The sequence below is a fragment of the Leucoraja erinacea genome, chromosome 4 (genome assembly GCF_028641065.1).
Source record: "Leucoraja erinacea ecotype New England chromosome 4, Leri_hhj_1, whole genome shotgun sequence".
Classification (NCBI taxonomy): domain Eukaryota; kingdom Metazoa; phylum Chordata; class Chondrichthyes; order Rajiformes; family Rajidae; genus Leucoraja; species Leucoraja erinaceus.
This window is the reverse complement of record NC_073380.1, coordinates 55,733,826-55,743,377: the sequence shown is the minus strand read 5'-3', so window position 1 is coordinate 55,743,377 and position 9,552 is coordinate 55,733,826. Positions and strand designations below refer to the sequence as shown.

Here is a 9,552-nt window from a genome sequence, read left to right as displayed (position 1 = left end):
GCTTGCAAGAAGGAATAGTTGGTCAACTGCAGCGGGGGGTGAAGGGGGATTGGGGCAGGCAAAGTCTTGCTTCCCATTTCTCTCGGAAGGTGCTGGAGCAGTCCTGGAGCAGGGGGGCTGGGCAAGAGCACCCGCCGACGTCTGGAAAAGACAGAAATAAAAACAATTCAGTCTTTCAGCGAACTGGCCCAAAGGACCACGAGAGGACATAAATTGTCTGAAGAAGGGTCTCGATCAAAAACGTCACCCATTCCCTTCTCACCAGAGATGCTGCCTGTCCCACTGACGTTTGCGTCAGTCTTAAGCCATATACGGGTCAAATCGAGCCATGGAGTCACAGAAACAGGCCCTTCGGCCCTACTCGTCCATGCCGACCAAGATGCCCCATACATTAGTCTTATCTGTCCGCGTTTGGCCCATATTCCTCTAACCATTTCCTCTCCATGCACCTGTCCACGTGTCTTCTAAATGCTGTTATAGTATCTGCCTCAACTGCCTCCCCTGGCAGCTCGTTCCATCTACCCACGACCCTCCGAGTGAGAAAGTTGCCCATCAGGTTCTTATTAAATCTCGCTCCTTTAACCTTAAACCTGTCTTCCCTCTGGTTCTTGATTCACCTTGATTCAGGGTAAAGAAAACCTCTGGGCATTCGTCAGAAAATGTTCTAATCTCATTCGCGTTCGTACTTTGTGTATCTCTTTTTCACAGTGGATCAAAGGGCAAGAATGGAGAGGAATTTTACACTGTTTGAGACATTCAAAAGTCTGAAATTAAACTAACACCACTCCCTAAACATACAGCAACGTAGGTATCGTTTCATCGAGGGCCTTGCCTTTGTAACATACATTTTGGACTTTCTGCAATTAAATCGCTCCACCAGAATCTGATGATTTTACATCTTTGACAGCATCTTCGAAATAAATAAATGAGCTTGCAGATGATGGCAGACAGGGTTTGAGTTGCAGATGAGCGTTGCCCGTGCAATCCCCTACACGACTTCCTTTTTTTTTTAATGGGATGAGATCTAATGTCTTAAGCACTTTAACTTTACGAGGTGATCGAAGCGGTCAATAAACACGATACGAGCGCAAATAAAATGGAACATTTTCGAAACCCAGCAAGGTAAATAAAAGTTAAGAGATTAGTAGAAGGTAGGGGCGCCTTGGTCTCGGTGGCAAAACGCTCCGGTCAAACCATCGGTCCCGTGAAAACGCTGCAGCCCTCTGCGTTCTCACACGTAGCCACTGACACTCATGTCTCTTTCATGACATCTTTGATGTTACGCGGTCACTTCTTCTGTAAGTGCACTTTTGTCGACCCGACCCACCCCCAAAGTTAGTCAGAAACTGTTAAAAAGAGAAAAAAAAGTTGCATACAGTGTCACCGCGGAGACAGAACCCCGGGCGGTGGGAGTTTTGTGGAATAGTGCTGACGGGATTCGAGCAGACTTATTTATTTTTCTTCCTTCAAGAACAGCTCGTAAATCAAGATAATTGAGGGGGGGGTGGGGGGTGGGGGGTGGAAGGATGGTGGGTGGGGAGAGGGGAGAGCGACTAGCAAATGCCTCGTGCGCTAAACAAACCTACTTCTCCGCAGCTTTGGACTGCAGAATGAAACATATTTCGTGTTACTCGAAGGGGAATTCCTCACCCTTTGCCTTTGTAAGATACTTACAGGTTCCTGATGTTGGTGTTTTACAAAACAAAATCTCAGAAAATTACTCTGCCCCATTACTTTGTTACCATCCACCTTATCAATGAAAGAATTTGAATAATTAAATAATTAAAAACTATTTTTAAAATAGTCATTACATCGCGAGTTGCTAATATTTTGGAAAATATATTTGTTCTGATATTTTACTAAACGGAATATGATAGTTCTGAAATGTCCCCAATGTAATATTGCAGGAGGAGACGGAAGAAATGATGTTCACGTTTATTTACAATCAAAAATGATCGCTACATTGTCGCTGATAAACATTGGAATTATAATTTTATCACCACCCCACTTTATGTTGCTGCCCCTTTTTAAAATAATTAGGAGGATTCTCTCAGAGCATATTGTAACTGCTTATAGAATTGGAGACTATTCAAATGGAGGAAAGAGAAATCTGTGCTCAAAGTAACACTCCCAATGAGAGTAGACCTTTACGCCGGTTTATTAGATGAAGATGCCGCCAGGAAAATCGATGGTTTATTTTGTTATTTCAACTCGTCCTCTGGCCCGCGATATACATCTGCCCTCTTTGTGAACGCAGGGTGTTCAATTTGAGCTCAGACCGAATTCCTCTTCAGTGACCTAAAAGGATCGAGCCGATTACATCGACCTGTCAACTGGCCCAATACAGATAGATTACCCTAAACCGCCCGTGTTGCTGAGAGGCGAGTGGGTGAGGGGTGAATTGCTGCCCCCTCCGCCCCCCCCCCCCCCCCCCCCCCCCCTTCTATCAATTCGCAAAACCTCCAAGACTATATCACCAATTGATATAAAGCGCCGATTGACGATTGATATTTTTAAAAGGCGATTAAATCAAGTGTTTGGACTGCAGATCCCATTGCATTTGCCGAGACTTCTTTAATTCCGCTTTAATAAAACAATAGAGGACTTCAGCAAGTCTGAAGGGTCCTGACCCAGTTACACCCAGCACTCTGTGTTGTGAGTAAATAATGATTTGAGCGAAATTCATTTTGATATTGTACATTTTGGTTGTCCTTTGACACGAGTTACCCGTGGACTTCTTTGCTTAAATTGACACGTTTTTGTAAACGCGATATTTATCTGAAATACGTTCCCCCAAATCAACCTGTTGAAATGTGTATATTTTGCTTGGTGTCCTTTCCGGGAAAGAGTCCCAATGTCATCTCCTAGCGTCAGAATCAATGCCTGGAAAGTGAGAGGTTGATAAATGCAACATCTTAACTGGCGGATCCCTTTCTCAGCCAGAATAGAGACAGTCTTTGTCTATAGATAGTGAGGTGTGTGTGCGTGGTGATGTATGTTGTCGGTCAGTGTGTGTGGTGGAGAGGGGAGTTATGTACGTCTCCATCTGGGTATATTTCAGTGATTGTGCATGTAAGCTTGTGAGGTTTATGATGTTTAAATTTATGTGTGTATGTTTCTATAAAATTATATATATGGGGGGGGGGTATATCGGTGTGTGTATGTGTGTGTGTATGTGTGTGTGTGTACTTGTGTGTGTGTACGCTTGCGTGCGTATGTGTAACCCCGTGTGCATGTGTGTATTTTGTTTAGTTTAGTGTAATTTATTATCACGTGCACCGAGGTGGTGATAAGCGTTTTTGTTGCGTGCAAACTATGCATCGTATATGTTTGCATATGCATATATATTTGTATGCGTGTGTGTGTGCGCGCGTGTGGAAGCCAGCATGGCGCATTTTGTATGTTAGTATCTGTGTGTATCTGTATCTGTATCTGTGTGTGTGTGTATGTGTCAAACTGAGCTTTAGTGAGCGTGCGTCTGCGAGAGAGGTGCCACCGGCGGTTTCAGTTCACAGCACCGGGGACTTCAACTATACTTAAATAGCCTGTTTAAGAATGTTCCCACACAGCCCAGTGCTTTCACCCGCCTGCTGCTAACTGCAATCATGGCACCTCGCAAGAAATGTCTGCATCCCCAAAGAATCATGCTTTAGCACATGCATTGATCTTAACATTCTTCGCCATTATTGCCTTAAGCAGCGAGAAACATGCTCCATACTCCACTAAACGTTAGTTTTACCTAGTCGCCAAAAGCACGCCCATTCAATTGGTATGTGGGAAACCTTGGCACAAGATATTCGATTCTGGGCCTCTGTAATCGAAGGCCGGAGCGATCGAACGTTAAAACTCCCTAGTCTGCATTGTGCAAAAGATTTAGGGGAAATCAACGTGGTCCCCCAAAAGGGGGTTGTTTTGTTCAGCAGCTCACGGTGTGTGAGCTTGTTGTTCATCCCTTGAAATTGCAATGCAGGATATTAGCAAGCACACCATCCAGGTTAGTATCGTTAGAGTATCCTGGTTCAGTCTAAACCGCAGCCAAATGCGGTTAGATTTCACTTTCTCTTCGATACCAGGTTGTTTTATTTCATGCATCGCCATTTTTATTATTAACCGCACGACTATTTGCGCTATGTTACATCTCCTTATTAGCATTCAAATATATTATTGGCAATTAATTGATTCGCCGATGTTTTTAGCTGAAGTGGAGAATAGACAACCGTTCCTCCATTAAATGGGTTACAGTAAATACCTCATTTTACTAAATAATCCAGACGGAGAATTCACTGCAAATTGTGCTCTGGAGAGTGTGTTCTCTCCGTCGACGGGTTATGCTGTGGGAAATATTGTGTTACACACAATCCCTCAAAACAGCTGTAAAACAGCAACGCGGATTCACTGAAATATCGCATTGAGATCTCGACCCTTGTAAGGTTGTCCCTTGTTCCTGTACTCAAACCCTGTACTTCATATTCCTGTTCCCTCATTACAAGGTTCCTGGCTTCCCCCTTACACTAAAGAAAAAACCCCAAAGGAAAGAACTTCTTGGGTGTTGCTTAAATATTTTGCAACCAAAGTCGGCCCGGGGTGTATTCTGTCAAATCTCTTACAATTAATACTCGACAAGACATTTAACAACACAACCCAACCTAGACGATACATGTATAATTGTCTTTACAAACATTCCCTCTTCTCCTATTTCACCATCTCCCCGTCGAGGTATGGAACGGGCAGGCCAACAGGCCGACCACACTCTTTACCTGCCACTATCTGAGTGTTATTGTACAAACGTGTTAATTGGGAATTACATTTCACTGTGCTACATCCAGCCATATAAAATATACGATGCAGGTCAACAGCGTTTATATTTATGATTCCCTGTCATAAACGACTAATGTGGTTATTGTTAACAGTGTTGCATGCTTTTTTATAATAAATGCGACGTGTGCAGAAATGTTTTCCTATAAACCATTATACCCCAGTCTTTGCTTCATTTGGGGTCTGGGAACATAGCTGGATTGAAAGGTGCAAAATATGTATTGGTCGGTTGGTTTTAGGAGCGAGTTCCTAATTATGATCACACAAATTGCATTTCACAGCCAAAACCTGTCATCAACAACATCCATGAACTGAATTTTAGTTGTAAGTGTGATGAGAGCGTTGCTCTTGTCAATGTTTCCTACAACTGCTGGTCTGGGTTTGTAGGAAACACCTCTTCCCATTCCTGTTCAAGCCACCATCCCAACTCAATGCCAGAGCAGACCAAGGCAGCGGCAAAGGATCTCCAGAACGGTCGCATTAACTTGGTCGCTGGAAGGTTTTGCTTTGGACCGCGAGGATCCCAGTCAACTCGTCCATGAGCGAAGCGCTCAAATTCGCGGAATCTTATACAATGTGAGAAAAACGGGCAATTTGCAAAACAATTCCAATAGTTTTAACAATGACAAGAGTGTTCCCGGTTTGTGCAATCCAATTGGGAATGTTATAGAGGTGAAATACTCGTCCACACGTTTAGCAGAAAGAATGTAGCTGACAATTGGAATTCAAAGGTGGACACTATGGCTGTGATATTTTATAAAATATGAATTGTGCAAATATTGGAGATGGGGATGGGGGAGGCCGTTTATGGCTAATGGCGTACCTAATCCAACTTACAAGAGAGTAAGAAACAAATGGGCTTGTTGCACTTTGAGGTTTGTGGAGATTGAAAAGGCTTGTTAGGATTGGTGCTAACACACATACACATACACACCCACACCCACCCACCCACACACACACACACACACACACACACACGCACACACACACACACACATAACAAAAACGATTTTCTTTGGGAACTGGAAGCCTCGGTTCGGCGTAATTGTAGCTAATAGTCAATTAATGAACCAAGGCGCTGTCTTGTTAGTCTTTACAAGTAGTTTGTCTATATCGGCAGATCCCACGTCTCCCTCTCGCCCATGCACACACACAGCGCCCGCTACAACTCTCTCTCTCTTCCCCTCTCCGCAGATTTCAGGAGCGAGAGAGAGAGAGAGAGAATTAATAGCCGTTGTACAAGTGTGGCCCCATCCCGGACTGTTTTGTTAGTTTCCTGCGCTGATCAATTCCTGGCTTTGACGAGGAAAGCGCAAGAGCAAATGCTTCAGGGCAGAGCTGCACTGTATATGCGCGCCCGCCACACATTACACGCACACACAGATCGCGAGTAACAAGGCAACACAGCCAGATGGGAACCGTGCAAAGTAGATTTCCATCCCGAATAAATACCCAAGCACTGTCAGCACCGTTGACATTTCGAGAAAATTTCGAGAAAATGAATTTCCTTGCACCGACTTTCACTTAATCTACATATACAACACAATACTTACCGGTAACACGGGGGGTTCCAAACTTTCCAACAGTTGCAGCGATGGGCAATAGTCACGTCTTAAATAAGTCACTGTGTTTTAATCCAGAGCGTCAGGAGCGCATCATTCAGGCGAGTTAAGAATAACTTCCCAACTTCTCGCTGACTGCCGACTGCATACTCCGCCAGGCAAGGTTTGTTTTAGGGGGACGGCGGGTGCTGCGAGGTGTGAAGAGTAGGGTTTGCAGACTTTTTGCGATGGGGGCTGATGGTGAGTCTGGACTCTCTTCCTCTCGGTTTCCCTCTGAACTCAGTCTCCAAGCACCATCACATTTCACTATAGCCCGGGCGGGCATCGCGCCTGCGCACAGCCGGGGGCATGATTAACTCCAGCAGTGACTATTGACATAGGTTCAATGTCTCAGTAATGTGTTTACTGCTGTTTGGATAGCAACACGTCCTTAAAGGGACGGCAGTCTTTTTTAAAACACGGCTTGTCTACGTAGTGCGGGCGAGGTGAGGTGGTGTGGTGCTGCCTTGTGTTTAGTGAAACAAGGAGTGAAGAGGTAATGTTGTGTCAAAGAAAACTCTTATTACATATGTGTACGAGAAATGGTTTAAAAATCCATCTTGAAAAAATAAATCCAAGGAAGAAATAAAATAGTGTGGTTTGGGGTACCCAGATGAACAAAGAACAGATTCGCAATTTTTTAAAACCCGTTTTTTTAAAATATTGCTAACCTGAGGGAGAAAGCTGTCCATTTAAGAAGCTTTATCTCAGGCCAATTAATTGACAGACTATTTCAGAAACAGGCAACGTGCCCGCGGATCTTTACTCAGCGCAGACTAATGTTAATATTTTTAAACCACAAGAATAGAAATTGCATTAAAATGAAAACAAAACTCAAACGAAGCGACCGCCTTCCGTAACAATGTGGGTAACATTGCCAAGCGCTCCGCCGGCCAACCCAACCCTGGGAACTGGATGGACAATTAACTTTTATGCATCTGCTAATTTTACCTCCTTTCCATATCACCGCGTTCATTTGATGTACTTCGTGTGGGTGGGCGTTTGTTTGGCGTTTTTTTATTATTCCGGGAGGAGGGGGTGATTTCATTTATTGCATTATGACTGGAGTTTAATTTAAATCTAAAACAAAACTAGTAAGATCTTGTTTTAATGTCCTGAACTACAGGGACTCCCAAGACGCGGGATCTGCAACGTTAGCTGCGCTAAATCAGTTTGATAAAAAAAATACTTGCACTCACGTCCATCATTTGAGTGGACGATGGTCCTTTGAATTGTACAATATTGAAATATCGTTGGGGTTGGCCGGCGGAGCGGTTGGCAATGTTACCCAGATTATTACGGAAGGCGGTCGCTTATTTTGAGTTGTGTTTTAATTTTATATATTCTAACGATTCTATGTGTTCTTAGAAGGAATTCTTAAAGAAGGTATAATACTTTATTTTTAATATTTTAGACCGGAGACTTCTCATGGTTTATTTTAATTTTCACCTGACGACATCACAACTCCAAATGAACACATCGCAACAGAGGGATCATCACTGCGAACAATCTGTACTTTCTTTCTCTTGTTTAATAATTAAAAAAACAGTATTGTTTTATTCAAAGAAATCAAACCAAAATATTGCGCAACGTCTGGCATTGGTAGAATAACAAGGATTGAGTTATTTTTAAGGAAAGTAAAATATACTAATGGCCTTAAAATAATCTGTTGTATATGCAGCTGTGCGGCGGCTTCGGAAATAGACCTGACATTAGTGAAAATGACTCGTTCAGAATAAAATCCCAAAAATTCAAAAAGTCTTAATTCCCCACACTCCTCCCCCTACAAATGACCCGTCGTTTTCAGAAGGAGCTGTCAGTTCAATTGCGGCCCTGGGTTAATTGCCGACATCATATTTTCTGATGAACCTAACCTTTCCCACCACTGCTGCCGTAGTTAGGACGCCGCCGTTTACTTGAGATTTTGTGTTGTATCGGTATAAAAGTCTGAATCAAACCCGTCTTATTTTTAAACACAATCCTACACGGTGACTCATAGAATACATATTTCCCCCCCTGGAATTTCGCACCGCCAGGGAGAAACGAAGTTATGTTTAGTGCTAAGTCTCGGGGACTGAAGACAAGGAACTTAATTCTGACCGAAGTGGGTATTCAGGGGAGTTGTCAGATAGCGGCTACACTCCAGCAATTGGGGTATCGCTGATCTATGGCTTTCTTTAATCAGTAGTGGGGATTTTGCAGTTATCCTGTAGTGGAGATTGGAAAGTTTGACATCAAGGGACATGGGCTGTAAATCTGTCCACTGCTCTGTTTGGGTACTAGGAAACGGAAAAGTATTACGTCGGCTCGCCTGTTCTTGGCATCATTTTTTATACATATCCAAGAAAGACAGGGATGGACTTACCCTCCGGCACCTTGAGCGCACATCGGCCTCAAGGCGAAGCAACCACAAGCGTAATGTTTTGAGGTCACTTTTCTCCGAGATATCTGCGAATTTCCTGTAAGCCAAGTGACATTTGGCAAAAGGATGACCCTTTAATTTTTGCATCTTTTGTTTCAATTAATTTCTTGGTTAAACTGGTCCATTACGCCGGAAGAAGTGGATAGTTTTGCAAAATTAGGCAGTACGTTAAATTCTAGTGCTGAGTTTTGACCCTAAATCAAAAGACGAAGCCATCTGAATGAGGGTACATATTTCAGTAGTGATCAGGGTGCTTGGGCTGATGTGCACATCCATTGCGCCAATATTTCAAAAATAAAACTTGAAACCAATGCCAAGCCCGATATAATTTACACGAAGAATACAGAATGTAAATCAATATATCTCAGACCCAGTAGCATGTTAAATTAGTATCAACCATCGATGGTTCATGTGTCGCCGGCGCTTCATCGCCGCCGGGTAAAAAAAAAAGCTGGAACTCCCAGCGGCATGGGTGAAGTTCTCCCACATCAAACCAAGAGTTGAAGAAGGCTTCTCGACACTTCCTCCAGAGTAACGGGACATCGGTAATACATGTTAGATTGGACAGCTACTCCCAAGTTCCTTACTAAATGTAGACAAATATATATAAGCAGGCAGACATTTGCCACACTGCCAGATCGCTTTTCGCCAAGTAGACAGCATTATTCAACTTCCTTCTTAATTTAGTATTGCGAGGATTAAACATGTTAAATA

The 9,552-nt window shown here is 43.3% G+C and overlaps 1 protein-coding gene across 2 annotated transcripts in view; it reads right to left on the bottom strand.

The window, feature by feature from the left end:
• The window catches only part of osr2 (odd-skipped related transciption factor 2), a 10,684-nt gene extending 3,873 nt beyond the window's left edge, over positions 1–6,811 (bottom strand). For both annotated transcript variants that reach the window (XM_055634331.1, XM_055634332.1), the window contains exons 1-2: positions 6,369–6,811; positions 1–141 (exon numbers count right to left, since the gene is read on the bottom strand). The exon at positions 1–141 is cut by the window's left edge and continues 579 nt beyond it. In XM_055634331.1, the coding sequence (XP_055490306.1) occupies positions 1–77 (77 nt within the window). In that variant the 5' untranslated portion in view covers positions 78–141; positions 6,369–6,811. The remainder of the gene's footprint in view (positions 142–6,368) is intronic.
• Between the last annotated feature and the right edge of the window lie 2,741 nt (positions 6,812–9,552).